This window comes from Alexandromys fortis, unplaced genomic scaffold, assembly GCF_014885135.2.
Source record: "Alexandromys fortis isolate MF-2015 unplaced genomic scaffold, M_Fortis_MF-2015_v1.1 scaffold_14, whole genome shotgun sequence".
NCBI classification, from domain to species: Eukaryota; Metazoa; Chordata; class Mammalia; order Rodentia; family Cricetidae; genus Alexandromys; species Alexandromys fortis.
In genome coordinates, this window is record NW_026067910.1 from 1,617,070 (window position 1) to 1,633,901 (window position 16,832).

Consider the following 16,832-nt stretch of genomic DNA (forward strand, 5'->3'; position numbering starts at 1 on the left):
TAGGAGTATTGCAAACCTGGAGTACACATGGACGTAGAAAACCAAGAGCGAGCTGTCTCCAAACAAGGTGGAGGAAGGTGAGAATGGATGCCTAAGAGCTGTGCTTTGACCTCAACACATGGTAGGTATACATGGAAGGATAAACATGGTAGAATATATTTGTAGTCTCTTGTAGTCTCTCTCTCTCTCCCTCCCCATTCCCACCACTCACATATTTCAATGGAAAAAAGATACTCCCACATTTTGAGCTGAAACCCTTTGGTGGTTTTGTCATGCCAAGAGATGGCTTAGTCTCAGTACTTTCCTAACCTATGCATTTCTATCACATTGCTCTCATTGATCCCCTTGAAAGAGAGCGTTTCAGCCTCCTGGAGGATGCAAGTAGATGAAGAGGCTGGACTTAATTCACTAGTATGTTTTTTTTTTTTTTTTTTTTTTAAAAACGTTTCACTTATTTGATTCATCGAGATAGTAGAGACCTTTCAAGAAGCAGAAGTTACATGTTTTCTGAATCTGCTCACTGCTCATTTCAAAACACTGGCGGATGATGATGTGGTTTCCCTTCCCTTACATGTACACTGACTTTTAAAGTCAGCTGTCAGTCCACAAACCCCAGCTGCACACCAAAACCACCGACGGTGACAGAAAACAATTTAATGGACAAGGGTACTCGGAGACAAGCGTTGAGGGCAAAAGTTCTACAAAACACTTTCTGTAAATCCACATGGATGCTACTGATTTAAACTACATTGAAAGTAAAAATGGCAGAGCCAGGGGAGGTTCATCAGTCTACAAAGAGCTTGTTATACAAGCATGAAGAGCCCATTTGATTCCCAGAACCCATGCGAAAAGCTGGGCATGGTGGCATATACTTGCAATCCCAGCCCTGGGCAGATGGAGCCTGGCAGATTTCTGGGACTCACTGGCCACGCTGCCAGTGAGGGACTTCTTTTCAAAAACAAAACCAAACAAATCCAAGTCAGATGGTACTTGAGGAGGCATGACACCTGAGGTTGTCCTTTGACCTCAATATGCACAAGCACCCATGTGTTAACTCTCCCAATATACACAAGCAAAAGAGACAAATTTTTAAAAGGTGGCAGATACAGGTAATTGTAAAAAGCAAAATTTGCTTTCAAAAACTGTGGTATAGGCAGAGAATTTATTGGCTGAATCTTAGCATCACCAAACCTCAACAGAGCTTTATTTTCACGGGACTGAAGATTGAAGTGGGCATCACACAGGGTAGGCCAGCTCTCTGTCACTGAGCCACAAGCCCAGTCTTTTATTTTTGGCTTAAGTTTTGTAAACCGAGCTTGAGTATCCTGTTGTAAACTCATAGGCAAAGAAGAGTGCAACTTCCTTCTAATTTATAAACTAAATCACCAATATGTTTGTTCTTACATGCAGAGGCTATTGTTATTATGGTGCTTCCATGGATAATGTCATGCTTTTGGCAGGTTGTGGATATATGTGGTTTCTTTCACAAAGCAATAACCTAAAATGTTTAAGACAAAATAAACATGAATAGGAAGGAGATTTACTACATTGAAATATTGTTCTCAAAATGGTCAAATAAGGAATTTGTGATATATAGTGATATATATATTCTTCCATATAAAGACATCAACTAATAGATTTAATAGACCTGACAGCTTCTATATTTGAAACTAGTAGAAATGAACAAAAATGATATTTTCAAATGTCTGTGCCAACTGTAATGTCCAGTGAAAAATATGTGTAATTTTGTTCAATGAAAAAGTTAGAGGTAGTGCTAATATGACTGTGGTTTGAAAATGTTATTTCAGCTGGAGAAAATAAAGATACAATTTTCCACAATTGAGTCTACGGATTCTTTGAATTCTACCCATCAGCTCCGGAGGGAGAGGTCTGAATTCCACACTAAGATATGTCTATGGTTGCTATAGTGGCATGAATGTTATGGATGTAATCAATTGATGTCTTTTGGGATTTAAGGCTGGTCTATAGAAGCAAACACATGCTTTGTACTGTTGACATGGCCAAGAACCTCTGGTTGGGAAGCTTACAGGGAGAACTTACTACTGTCATTCAGCTAAGCAGACATAGTATCTAACTGCCCTCTAAATTCTTATTCAACACTCGGAGAATAGTACAGTTCTCAGATATCATCAGAGAAGTTTCTTTGTGCAGTGGATGGCAGTCAACCCAGAAGCTTACGATTACTCAGAGTGTTCAGAGTGTAAATTTATGGGACATTTGTGTCACACCCTCCCCATGAGACTCATGGACCATCAAGGGAGAGCGGGTATAAAGAGCCAGAGGTTGGGGAAGTCTGGAGCCAAAGTGTCATCTACACTCCTGAGCACCTGTGGTGGCATTAATAGGACCTGCAAAACATCAAGCCAGTCAACATTCTAGCATGAGAAGAAGGGGTTCATGAACCCCACCCCAACTGTGGAAGTGCAGTCTGTTGATGGTTTCTGCAGGAGGGAGTCAGTTTTCTTAAAGGGTATGGCCTCTGTAGGTCAACAGTGTTCCAGTGGCTGGCCTCATACCCAGGAGAACATGGGCACACAAGGCAGACTTGAATGTTGGATCATTAGTAATGGTCACATCACCAATATCATCCACCAACATTTTATCCAAGCCAACTGGCCCAAGAGAACTTTTAACAATGTTGGCAATAGAAGCTGCAGCCATAACATTTTGGGAGCAGATTGCTTCCCCAGTATTGCGGTCCCTGAACATGGACAGAGGGACTTCCATCTTCAGGAAGCCTGGCCAACCTCACCAACACTGCACACAGCCAGCATCTCTGCTCCGAGGCCGGATGGCGGCCACCATGGCGGTGACCACAGCATGGAGAGGCCCCAGAGAAGGATTTTTATGTATAGAAAAAGAGGACATTGGTTGGAGTTAGGGAGGGAGGGAGGTGAGATGAAACAGGAGTAGTTAGGAAAAGGAATGAGTGTGTGTGAGACTATAATGAAATACATTGTATAAAATTTTCAAAGAATTAATAATATATTGAAAATATGTGTATTGCATATTTAGCATCTGATAATCTCTGTGTATTTGTGAGCTAAAATCTGAATCAAAATTCACTTTCAACTTGCACGAAACTTGTTTCTGATAGACAAAACAGCTATACAGAATATCCTCAGAGGGAAACAAGTACTTACCCCTGAAGCATAGTAGAACAGTAACCCATTTGGCTGTAACGTTCGGAAATTGAAACCTCCTTCGAAGCCATCAAAGAAAGATATTTTCTGAGTCGAAGCAATAAAACTTTGCCCGTTGAAATATGCTCTGCGAGATATCTGTATGAGAAAAGGTAAACATAGTGTTTTCTTTGGCACTTATGGACCGTTTATATCAGTTTTCACATACAAGAGCCTTGCTGCCGGGGAAGCAGTTGGTGTTTGAATTTGGTTTCTGCTGGAATTCAGGCACGCTGGCTTTCTTCCTGTGTTCCTACAGCAGCTGGACTTCAACTTTCCCATTCCTTACACCCGAGTGACCACCAGCGTCTGAGCAGCCTCTGTGGGCTGTGGATGCCCCATCCACTGGAGGCTGGCGCAGCTGCACAGGTGACAGGCGAGTCCCACAAGCCTTTCTAGTTTAATGAGTTTTCTCTCTCCTGGCAGCAGAAAGGAACCCAGCCAAGCAGAGGAGGTTGATCTCACTGTCAAAAGTGATGTTTACCCCTGAAAGAGTTCTTGGCTGAATGGTACTTACCAGAGAGTCTTCTGGGCATCCGTAACCAACTCCTAGGGTTTCTGTCTGCTCCAGTAAATTGAAATCTTTCTTTTGGAACTGGAAGCCCTTCATGCATCCCCTGAAGTTGATATCTAGGGGAAGGTGTGCTCTCAGGGTCCTGGAAAAGGAAAGCAGTCCTCATGGGCACAGCTGTGCTGACGACGCTGCACTGCGTACAGCCCCTTCAGAGCTCTGCTTGCTTACCGTCATAGCCGCTTTAAAACCATCAGCTCTCAAGCTCTGTTTTGATAAGCACACAGCTGTGTCGAGCTGTGTCAAACCTTGGTGTGTAACGGACTTTGCTCCAAGTCAAGACAATTGTTTACTTCTTTATAGTTTTGAAAAAAAATTAGCTTACATTGTCAATTGCTATCTTTATAACAAACAAGCGATATAGATGGAAACACTAGTTGTTTTTTTTTAGAGTCTTGAGATTGAATTGATGTATTACAGATTAAAAAATACTCTGCTATCAGAAATTTTATTGGAATTAGAAAAACAATTACATTGTAAATACTAAGTTAGGACTTGAACTTGTGTTTTCAGACTTCTACTAATGGGGTTGGCCTTATTTGTAGCATAGTCTAATCAAGGAAAAGCAGAGATGGGTCTTAGAGAATGCCAGACTGGGGGTCTGGGTCCCAGGGTCCACACAGGCCTGCACCAGATGGGTTCCCAGAGCTGAAAGGAGACATGAGCACAAGCCCCTATTCCTAACCCAGAAGCTATCTCCAGTTGATAACCACTGGATATCGGGAAAGCAAATGAAAAATAGGATTTTTTCCAAGCGAATCCCACTGAAGAAATAAACCATTATTAAGGGAGGGCCTCATGCCTAGCAGTAGATGGCCAACACAAAATGATTTAAACAACATTGTTGGAGGTTCTTCGTTTCATGATGTTAAGTCAGGGCACTTAAAAAAAAAAACCCTTTACAGGTGTGTTGTGTATATTTATCATGGTTTCTGCCTTTGTGACTTTTAGGGGATTCCTGTGGGAACCCACATGTGTGTCTGCAACTGTATGTGTTTCTTGTGCTTTTTCTTGTTTGGTTGTTTTGTCCTATTCTGGTTTGTTTGATTTTGCTTTATCTTATTTTAGTAATATTCCTTAGAAGCCTATTTGTTTTCTAACAGAAGATGGGAAGGGTGTGAATCTGTATGGGAAGGGAGGTGGGGAGGAACTGAGAGGAGAAGGAAGAGGGGAAACTATCATCAGAATATACTGCAAGAAAAACATCTATTTTCATTAAAAAGTGGAAGTAAGAGACATCTTATCCTTCTGATCAGGGATGGCATTCTTGTCCAGTGCTCGACTTAGTTTCTGTCTTGCTGGGTATATAGGAGGTGCCCAAGAACACGCCACTTGGTACTGAATGAATGCCAAAGTGGTTTGGACCAAATCACAGTGGATTAACTATGCTGAGGAAGAATGGCTCTGCTGTGTTCTTCCTCCACAGGTCAGAGCTGGAGGGGTGTGTTACCCAGCGGGCAGACATAGTGGTAAGTTCCCACAGGACAGCATTGGAGGTGTTTAATTTGAAAAAAAAAAAAAGTGGGGCACTTTCTTTCAGATATGGTACTTTGCAACATGAAAGGATTGGACTCAAGATAAATAAGAACTTTATAACAATTGAAATCTTAATACACACATATTGCCTTCTGAAGTAATAAATACGTATATAGCCTTCTGAGGTAAATATTCGTACAGCACTAAATTTACTCAGAAGTAATGCTAACAGAGAAGTAAATGCTAATAGGGAAGGGTGTTTTGGTTAGATGAGGGGTGGATTCCATCATCAGTTCTTGCTTAAGTAGGGGATTTTTTTTTTCATTCTTTAAATGCTGGGGCCTGACTTCAGAGTAGTTAGAATTTAGGTATGCAAGGGGCTTTATGTCTAAAGCTCTCCAGGTTACTCCAACAAGAGTCACCATACAGGATAATCTCAAAACTGCTTTTAAGCTTTAAGGATCTCTGTTTCTATGAATTTATTTATTTTGAGGTTTACTTATTTCAATTTTATATGTGCAGGTATTATGCCTGTGTGTATGTCTATGCACCATGTGCATGGCTTATGGAGGCCAGAAGAGGGTGTTGGATCCTCTTGGAACCGGAGTTACACATGGTTGTGAGCTGCCCTGTGGGTGTGAGGAATCAAATCCAGGTCCTCTGGAAGAGCGGCCAGTGCTTTAAACCACTGAGCCATCTCTCTAGCTCTGCTTCTCTGAATTTAATGCATAGAAAGAGCTGAATTGTTGAATACAGCAGGACAATGTGTCAGTGCACACAAAGCACGGCCTCATGGGTACCCGCAAGAATGGACATACTGTCAGATACTAGTGAGTTCAAAATACGTTTAAAGACTGAATAAGAAGTGAAAATATGCACGCTGTTTCATCTCCACATGATATGTTATCTTCTACTCTTTCTCTTCTTGAGAAATACTGCAGGAGACTATGTGCTAAGAGTAATGTTATGAGAATGACATGAGTAAGTTACACACATGAGATGCTGATTTAAGGGTGTCAAAGGGCTGGCTGTAGGTGGCCTGCGGGTCGATGGATACGTTTGTCTATACCTATGTAGATGTGCAAAGGCAGCAAGCAAGGATGCTCAAGCTTGTCATGGGACCACTGGGTATCGAATACTCATTAGTATATCATTAGCAGTGAAAAGCTACAAAACAAGAGGGCTTTACCTGGATTGCAGAACTTCTTGGGGAGCACCTCCAATGTAGATGTCTGTGAAAGGTATTTTCTTCTTTTCATTGTCCATGCTCTTAACATGTCGTCTGTCAACTACCAAAATCATTTTCTTGTCATTGTGGTAAATGATTGAGATCTGGAAGAAAGGATGCATTGTAAGGCTCTTTAACAATTAGTTTTGTTTTTTAAAGAACATTTTAATGTATTTTAACTAGCCTGGTTGTAACCACCAGTGTTCTTGTTTGTTCACAAGATAGGGAATAGATTTTCCCATTTAGTCACAAAGATGAGAATTATGGCTTTTATGTAATGTAAATGAACAGTTTATGTTTCCTAAGGAAGGGCCCCTTTTTGGGAAAAATAACTAGCATAGGATAAATTTTTCTACAAGTCTTATTTTTTTCATATATCTTTTCTTAAAAAACAAAAAGCTTCGTTAAGACATCCTTGATTACAAAACCACACATATTTTGAGAAGTAACACAATTTTTTAAGTTTGGACTTATGAAAACACCCACTATGCCACCAGCCCAATCAAATGAACAATATCTAATATTCCTTAAAGTTTCATTGCTTCATAACACTCCCTTGTGGGGTATGTGTAAGACATATATTATGAGATCTATCCTCTTAATAATAAGTTTTTTTTTCTTTTGTGGTGCTGGGAATGGAGCCCAAATCTTCTGTGGGTTCATGAATGTGTATGACTATAGCTATATGAGTGTTTAAAATAGCAAGCCTGAAACTTGCTAGGACAGAGCTCTACCACTGAATTACATGTCCAGCAACACATTCTAATTATTGGTATTTGTAATAGCATTGTGTTATTTAGAAGAACTCTAAAATATATTCATGTATTCTCTAAAATATATTTCTATACATTGGGCAGCTCCTCATTTTCCATTCTCTCTAGTCCCTGGGCAGCGCCACTATAGCCTAAGCAGGCGCTTTCTGGGTTGTAGAATGCAGGCTACCAAAGTGTCAGTTTTTTGCACCATTTGTGTATTATTGTGAAGTACTGGGTTTGTAGAAATAAATATAGAATTATTGTTTAAACGACAGTGAGTAGTTCTAGTGAATCTGCAAAAATGCTGGTCAGACGAACAGTCAAGTCCTTCTTTTATTGAAAGTCACGAAAGAACTGAGAAAGAAAAACAGCTGGCTAACAACTGCATTTGGATCCAACTTAGGAGACATTACATCTTTTATACGTCTTCTTAAATTATGTATTTAAAGTAGTTGAAGATGTAGAAGAAGGATATTTTCTATGGACTATAAATATGGTTCAAGACTAATGAACCTACTTCTGGGATCTTCTTCATGAAGGGACTCACTAGCATGGCTACATTCTAGAGACCAAATTCAAGAGAAAATTTTGTATTTACTTATATTACCTTTTTATATTAATGAGGCTCAAAGTATAAATAATAAGGGCTATGCATCTGAACCCTGACATGTTCAACAGACCACACACACACACACACACACACACACACACACACACACACACACACAGAGCATTTTGTCAGTCTGTTATTGTAATCAAGACATTTAATATTAACAAGAGACTTTTGGTCAATGAACCCCTTTTAATGACAAGGGGACGTCCACTGACTCGTTTGTTAGAAATTCCAAAATGTGTTTTCCTGGGGCCGAGTAGATGAGGGCATATCAAATGTACTTCAGATGTGACTGTAATAATTTGCTATTCCGCTCACGGTATTTGGCCACCTGGTCAGATACACAGATGTAAGGGTCGAAACCCAAACACACCCAAAGTGCAATGACAGTACCTCATGGTATCTTGCATCATTAATCTTGGCTTTTTTCAGTGTGTCTTCAAGATGTACGGGGCCGTTGCTGAATCCAAAGTCATAGAACACATGTAGGTAGCCATTGCGCATTTCCAGGCTGAAAAACATGCTCTGCAGAGAGAAAGCAACTGTAAGACAGGAGCAACCACTGTTAGGACAGTGGAGCAGATGTAGCTGAGTTTGAGGAATGATATTAAAATTCTTTATTAATGAAATTCCTTGAAGAATAGTCTCATGAAATTCTTATAATAAGGAAAATGACAATAATGTTCCCATCAGCATTTATTTCTTACAGATTACTAAAAGCACTAATATTTTTACAAACTTTAAAATACCTATTTTCTTTTGTTTTTATGTTACCCTACAAACCACGGCATGGAAAAATAAGTCACGTTACTGACTCTTAATTCTCCAAAACAAAGTACCATGCTTTTTTTTTTTTTTTAAACTGCCTGGTCATTAAGCAACTTTTAAAAATATAATAGTCCCAAAGGTGCAATTGTATTCATTTGAGGATGAAATTGGTAATACTGAAAAATCATTCCAAGACTAAAGAATTCCTCCAAAGTGCCAACCCATACGGATACAGGAAAAAGAAGGTCTTTTCCGAATTATTTTGAGCCACTGGATTTGCATAAATGAAGATGCAATTAGAATGTACTTGGGCCAGATGATGTTAAAGAATATACATAATTCAGCAGCTGTCAAATAACTTGCTGGTTGGGTTTTCTCATTTCAGAAGATAATTCATAGATACAAGACTTGAATAAATTTAAAAAATAAAGTATCATGGTAAAATCTTCATTCTACACAAAGTGATCTCTTGAAGTTTGTTTATTTCTTGACATGGGAAACAATCCCTGGGGTTGGGGAAAAAGGTCTTAACTTTTATTTACATCCTTAAAAAATCTGAAATAACTGGGTGATGGTGGCGCATGCCTTTACTCCCAGCACTTGGGAGGCAGAGACAGGTAGATTTCTGAGTTTGATGCCAACCTATTTTACAAAGTGAGTTCCAGGACAGCCAGGGCTACACAGAAAAAAACTTGTCTTGAAAAAAACAAAACCCAAACCAAAACAACCACACCAGAAAAAAAAAAAAAACCAAACCCTAACTGAAATATAGAAAGAAAGTGATCTTTGATATAGATTATTGGCCCTGGGTCTTCACTTCATCATTGCACCAGACTTTCACAGACTTCCTGAACTGAAGGGTCCAAGGTGTCCTCCTTGTGGGGGTTTATTGATGATCTGACTTAGAAACCAGAATTTTGACAATCATTCTGTGCTGAGATGAGGAGTAATATGCAAACATTTTGGGACAGGATGCTGGTTACTTCCTGTGAAGTTTTGACAGTACTGACAACTTAAATGACATTTTCTTAGTTATGAAAGGTATTGTTTGAAATGGCTCAATGTTATATGTAATGGTGGATGTCTTTAAGCAGCACAAAATTTGGCTATTTCAAGAAACACAGTTGATATGTCACCTCAAGATAAAGGGAATGATAACAATGGATTAGAAAGTAACATGGTCTCTCTCTCCCTTCCTCCTTCCTCTCTTTCTCAGAAAGTATGCTATAGATAAATAGTTGTTTGAAAACATTTTGGGGGTATTTTTTTATTGTTAAGTGTTTTTGTTGATGAAAACATGAATGCACAACCTATCAAAAACTCCCATCAGGTTCTAGAGAGGGAGAGTGGTACTAAGAAAGGTGGGTAAAGGTAACCAATGTCTGATGGGTGTGTGTATGGAAACACCACAGTAAATCCCACTAGTTGATATGATTTGTGTTTCTTATTTTTTTTGTAAACACTTTTACATCTGTACTATTTTCCAATCTTTGGAATATATATTTATATTTTAAGCAGCAGCAATTTTATATTGCCACACAAAATCACAGTACAATTGATCGTCTCGTGAAAAGCTTCAGCTTCTGGTCACAGGATTAAATCATATTTGTACTTTCAAAATATTTTTTTATGAGAAAAAATTTCTAATCTGTTAAAATACCTTTAAAAGAAGATGTTTAGTGATTTGGAGCAATTTTACTAAAGTTTCCAAGATAATATAATATTTGATTTGCTCAGAAGCCCCGACATGGGGACAGAAAATGAACTAGCCAAATAGCTAAGGTTACCTGGGCCAGGTAGAACAGGAAACAAAAAAAAAGTATATGATTTAGCAGACACAACTAATAATATATGTCTCATATATATGTATATACGTGCATACATATACATGTATACACACATATATGGGGGAGGAATTCTATCTAGTTCTGACAGTTAATAAAACAGTAATGAAAAAACTGGATTAGGATGTCATTCTTGAATCACTGTATCACAAAGAGTAAAAAAAGACATTCAGAAATACTTAGCACATTTTATTACATCATTCTCACCAATATTATTATTGATAAGATATTTTTAGCGAGTTTAGGTTTCTATATTATTAGTAAATGAGAATAAATCAATTTTATTTAAAATATTTATATTTACATTTGTATTTAATATGTTTTATTATTTTTATTATGACTTTTGAGTGTTTCACGACATGCTTATGTCTGCATTTGCCTCATCTACAGCACATAGAAGGAGAAATATCTTAATATATACTATATCTTGGTGCTGAATTTTTTCCAAGTTTTTTCTTATGAAAGGGCATATTTAATATATATTGAAACTGAAACGTAGAGAAGTGCATCCCAGGACTGCTTCTATTTAATGCTGCCATAGCTTCCCTGGAGAAAAATAAATCGAATTTTCCTTTCTGAACTAGATACTCATTTTGATGGCACGGCATATAGGTGTAACCTTGTGTGTGTGGGTGCAGTTCCAAGAAAAATTAATATCAAAGAGTAAAAAAAAATAAAGGGGAATAAGGAGGGCTTCCATTTGTACTCACCCCGTTGACCATGAGAAGCACGAGGCCATTGTCGGCTGGTGTCCGAACTTCTATGTCAAAGCGAGTCACCTGGCCAAATTTCCCTCTTCTTGTGATGTCTCTCACCACAGCGTAACTGGAGCCATCAAAGAAGTAGCTGGCAGCTCGACTCTGAGTGAAGGCCAGTTTATCCCTGAAATGGAGCACACAGTCACACACATGTTACAGGTTTGGTTATGCTTCTTAAGTGAGACCCTTGAACCCATTCTCAGAAGATCTTTCCCTGTCCTGATGGCACGCAAGGGAAGCTCTGTTGTTCACAGGGAAGAGATGAAGTATTTATAATGAATCTAATGGAGTTTTTAAAATGAGTTTTTTTTCTGTGGAGGCTCAAAAATGTGAGCCTATTTCCACCTTGACCAAATGTCAGAGGGGTTGAACTTACCTCGATTTCTTCAAGGTTATTGTGTTTCTACCTCAAACAAAGGTCCCACCTAGATTTAAATCAGAGAGTTCTGCTCTCTCAAGCAAGTGTGGCTAATACACAGACCTTGTATTTCAGGAATATAGAAGTAGATATGTTTTTACCTCAAACTAAAGTCTAAGGATCCAACTGAGGTTCCGATTCCCTTAAGGAGATAGCATTGAATTCCACCAGGGAGTAGTTTGCTTACAGAATGTTTTAGTCTAGGGTGTGAGCGTGACTTGTTTTGTTCTAGCAGCAGAATGTCTAACTATAGATATAGCCCGTGACCTTCAACTGGTCTGCTCCTTTTCTTGTACCATGTTAGTGCAGTTTATTTTGTATTACTCCTACCTTCTGGTATTTGGGTCAGGGGTATTGTAAGCAATTGGAAAATAAACATGGGTGATTTCAGTACTCACTGGAACTCCCCCCTGGTACTATTCTATGTTTCTCCATTATATTATTTTTCATGCTTCTTCCTGTTCTTTATTAACATTTCTAAATCCCCACGCCCCTATACTGGCAGGAGGTGTTTTTGTCGAGGCTGGTCCCAGACATTCCTCTTCACCTTACACACAGGGACAGTTGAAGTCTTCAAGGAAACCTCTGACCTTAGACTCCTAAATCAAATATATATATTTAAACATCTTCACATATATACAAGTATATACACACATATATGTATATGCCATCATATATATATATGAAGAATCTCAATGCTGCCATGCTCATCCGTGGCAGAGGAAAACAGAAGCAGGTTTTTCAGGCCTGGCACTTACACAACTTCACACATCCTTCTCCCATACAAGTTTTGAGAAGCCGTGCAATGGCACACGCTTGTCCTGACCACCGCCCTGCCTGACTACTAAAGGCATTCACGCTCCTAACGGTCTCTTACCTGGCGCACGGCACTGACTTGGCTGGATCCATATTATAGATGTGTTTGAAATTGTACAGACTGATCACATCGTTGTTCAGCGTGGCCAGCTCCAGGCAGCCTGAGTAGCTGGGCAGGTTTAAGCTGTCAGGGAGCTGTGAGACAGAGGGGTAAGATCAATTCCCCTGAGGTCATGTTTCATGCAGACACTGTGGAGCAGGAACCCGAGGGACCCGCCCGTTGACAAGAACACCCCTCAGCACCAGCCTTTGCGTCAGTATGCCAGATCACTTAAAAAAAAAAAAAAAACAGCTATTTGTTGGTTTCACTTATCTTTGTGGAGAACCGGTGTTTATTGGGTATGAGCTATGTATACTACTCACCTTAAACAACAAGTTCACAATGGAAACCAATTATCACACCGATTCTGTGAGGTGGGTATTCCTGATCTCATACAAAGACAGAATAATTCTCAAGAGAGGGTCAACAATGTTCCTACAACTGTAAGTAACAGTTTTGGATGGAAGGCCTGATACGGACTTCTTATCTTCTTGGGCCTTTCCTTTATCCACTCTTCGTCAGGTCTCCTGTTCTCCCCCAGGTCTTAGCTTTTCTCATCTCATATGTTTTATACCGGGCTTGTATATTTCAGGTAAGAGTATCTGAAACTGCCATGGGCCATGCTGAAATCTAGATCCAAGCCAGTGAAAATCTAAGGTACCAACATAGTAGTAGCAGATTACCTTTACATCATGATACTACAAAATGACATCACATGACATTATTATGAAACTGCAGGGGTTTTGTAATGTCTTTTTTTATAAAGACTTTTATTTCAACATGACAGTAGTTAATCTTCAAGCATCAGCTGTAACTTTAAAGTAAACAGACACCACATATATGGGTGGAGAGACTAGATTGAGATTCTGGTCCAGAATTCGAGCACCCATTGGACTGAGCTCTTAAAATTGTTTCCGACTCCACCCCCTGCCCCCCCCCCCCCAGTGATCTGGGCTTTATACATTTGGAAAGAAGCCATTGCAGATTTGCACCAAGCCAGCCAGTTCCATAGCTTACCTTGAAGTTGGCAGGCACCCCACCGACATAAAACACAGTGTCCTCGGGGGCCAGATCCAGCAAGGAGTCGTCTTCTGACAACCCGCCCTTCTTAATAAATTTCTCTTCAGCCGTGCTACTGAGACTGGGCACTGTCAGGAACACCTTTCCGTGTTTCCCTACCCTGGTGAGGGAAAGGGTTGGCACCCGCTTCAGCTTGGCCATTTGGAGAAAATACTTTCATTATAACAAAATGTTAATGAAAGCTCACCACTGAGAGAACAGATCCGCGAGAAAAAAAGCAACACGAATTTGTACTGGCACTGAAAGTATGGCAGGTTCTTAAAGGTTTAAGATTTAAACTAGCCTACACATACCTCCACTGTAGTCAAATTAACTGGCGGGTTATGCTCTACTTACTGGTCATCTGAAAGACCTAAAATGTTTGCCATAGATTGAAGAGTGTAATGCTTTATATAAATTAATTAAAGATAGGTTTAAGTAGAAAAAACAGGTGTCTGATTGTATCACAGGGTTGCACACACACAGAATATCTGCGACGGAATGAAAGTAGGGAAACAGACGATGTAATTGTAAATTTTAACTTACGCCAAGGTCAAACCATCCAATAATCAGGTCGCTATTTATAAGTGATAATTTTTTTCTTGGTATTTATGTTTTACTCAGGTATTTGGGAAGAAATATAGGAATAATGGAAGAAAAGGAGTAAGATGAAAGAAATACATATGACGTCCAACACACTGTGTGTGTCTCTGTGTGTGTGTGTGAGTGAAAAAGAGAGAGAGAGAGAGAGAGAGAAAGAGAGAGAGCAATAGATTTCTACGGAAATGCGCACATAAGTCACTTGTCATGGATTCACCTTACCTCTCAATCTTGACGATACTAAAGTAAGCAGGCCAGGAGCTGACAGGCTTGGAGTCCAGGGGAATTTCCACATCTTCGTTCCCCAAATTATAAACGTATACCAGGTTATCATTTTTGATTGCGAGACCCATGTACTCTTTTTGAGCCTGAAATATCAAGACATCACTCACATAAGACTGATAAGGATATTCCACACAGACGGTATTATTTGTTTCGTTTCTGCAAAGTTCAATCACAGGTCTGAAGGGCTGCTGTAAACAAGCAACTTCGGGCCCTTCCAGACTGCCTGGCATCTGCTCTCATTTCTATCCTCGCTGGGGCTGCATCAGATTGTGCTGTCCGTGGCTCTAAGTGCTTGCTATGTTGGTGGAGGGTGAGGAGAGGGGAGAACTATTGAAGGCTCATGGGAACGCTGCTATGTTGGTGGAGGGTGAGGAGAGGGGAGAACTATTGAAGGCTCATGGGAACGCGATCACTGCCAGAAGTGTGCCAGCATTGTCAGGTTAGCATAGGGACCATGTGCCTTGACAAAGCCAGTCTGTCTGCATCTTTAAGTAGGACTCAGCATTGACAATGGGTATAGTTACTCCAAAGGCCTTTCAAATGCTTTGTCCAGATTCTCTCAAGTTAGAGACAGGGTGCCGCCAGGAAGCAATCCCCTAAACATACCCCCCTACTCCTGGGATCCCTTGTTTTTCAATCCCAGCTTGCATCCTGCCATTGAAATGATTTCTGGCCCTTATTACCACAGTGGAAATTTGTTTGCTCTTTTGGAATTTTTGTTCAAGGCAGGGCCAACACTATCTCCTTTAAAGCCTCCGCTATGCTCTTACGTCTTTGCTTCCGAGGTAGAGGACAAACTGATCCGCTATCCAGCTCCCAGCTTGCTCTGGCCGCTTCACAGGAGGCTTCATGTACAAGCTGATGGACGTGAAAGCCTTCAGGTCATCCACACTGACTTTGGGATGCACTTCAACGGCCGATTGGCCATCAAACATCATGGAGACTTGGATCTGGAATGACAAACTTGTTCCATTAAAAGTGCTCCGAGAAGAGGGGCAGAATGCTCTCCCACAGTGTCTGGAGGGACCACTACTTGCCTCCATCCCTTTATTTACTTAAACGTTCTCGCTCAGTTAGAGGAAGAAGTTAGGGCAGATTTACAACGCGATAGTTTTAGACTGAAATGGACTGAAGAGAGCAGAGAGCAGATGACCAAGTAGACCCAAGGATGATAGACGTGACTCCCACAGTGGCCCAGACAAGAACTGTACACGCAGGTTGCTGAACTAAACAAGATCAAGGGCCACTCGACTGCTCTTACAGTTCCCAGTGTCTCTGTAAGGCACAGATGAATTCTTTGTTTGGGAGAAGTATAACTCATCTCGGGTACTAAAGCTGCTGAAATTCTTTCCCCAAGGGCAGAGGAAAAGCAGTGTAGAACAGAGTGGTGGGCAGCATCCTGACCGCACGTGCACAGTCAGGGTCTCGGCATGGCCCCTGACTCACACCGGCCATTTCACGCAATTACCAGGCCACTCAGTAGTATTGTTCGGTAAAACGACATAATAAACACGCTGCCCGAAATAAGGGGGTAACTTTCCAGGCCCTGGCTCTCTCCCTGTAGCAGCTGTGATAAGAACTTCCTTAAACCGTTTCTTGGAATGTTTCTCAGAAAGGGAAAGAGCACTTTCAGCGCATTTCTCAGAGGCCCAGGACGACACTAGGAGCTGATTTGATTTGCGAGAGATTTTTGGGGGCATTTGATAATGTGCATATCCACGCTGTCTGTACAAACCTCTCTGAACAAATAGATGTATTTATGTCAATATGGCTGATGTGGATACTCAGCTAGTGTGAGATTCTGTTCTTCAGCGCTTAGAGCACAGCTCTTTCCTGCTGTCGGCTGAGCAGAGATCAATACACCTCAACAAATTCTCAAGCAGTGTGTGGGACGGAAGAGTCTGAGAAGGCTGCGTGTGTGTGTGTGTGTGTGTGTGTGTGTGTGTGTGTGTGTGAAAAACATCTCACTTCGGAGCTCAGTGTCCAGCAGCTGGGCAGTCTTTCTTTAGAAAATGACCTTTTTTTTGGTGACCAGGAAACCAATATTATATTCCATATAAGTAATTAAGTAATACTGAATAACATCATCAAGAATCAAGAAAACCCCAACAAAAACTGTTCTTAAAAATATCCCTTTTCTTTCTTTCTTTCTTTCTTTCTTTCTTTCTTTCTTTCTTTCTTTCTTTCTTTCTCTCTTTCTCTCTTTCTTTCTTTCTTGTTCCTTCCTCTCTCCCTTCCTTCCTTCCTTCCTTCCTTCCTTCCTTCCTTCCTTCCTTCCTTCCTTCCTTCCCTCCCTCCCTCCCTCCCTCCCTCCCTCCCTCCCTCCCTTCCTTTCCTT

General features: G+C 40.4%; 1 protein-coding gene across 2 annotated transcripts in view; it reads right to left on the reverse strand.

Moving 5' to 3' along the window:
* Lama4 (laminin subunit alpha 4) overlaps nucleotides 1–16,832 on the reverse strand; it is a 143,991-nt gene that overhangs the window by 22,642 nt on the left and 104,517 nt on the right. For both annotated transcript variants that reach the window (XM_050138019.1, XM_050138018.1), the window contains exons 19-27: nucleotides 15,265–15,444; nucleotides 14,432–14,577; nucleotides 13,568–13,730; nucleotides 12,512–12,645; nucleotides 11,169–11,340; nucleotides 8,240–8,371; nucleotides 6,440–6,582; nucleotides 3,721–3,859; nucleotides 3,165–3,302 (exon numbers count right to left, since the gene is read on the reverse strand). In XM_050138019.1, the coding sequence (XP_049993976.1) occupies nucleotides 3,165–3,302; nucleotides 3,721–3,859; nucleotides 6,440–6,582; nucleotides 8,240–8,371; nucleotides 11,169–11,340; nucleotides 12,512–12,645; nucleotides 13,568–13,730; nucleotides 14,432–14,577; nucleotides 15,265–15,444 (1,347 nt within the window). The remainder of the gene's footprint in view (nucleotides 1–3,164; nucleotides 3,303–3,720; nucleotides 3,860–6,439; nucleotides 6,583–8,239; nucleotides 8,372–11,168; nucleotides 11,341–12,511; nucleotides 12,646–13,567; nucleotides 13,731–14,431; nucleotides 14,578–15,264; nucleotides 15,445–16,832) is intronic.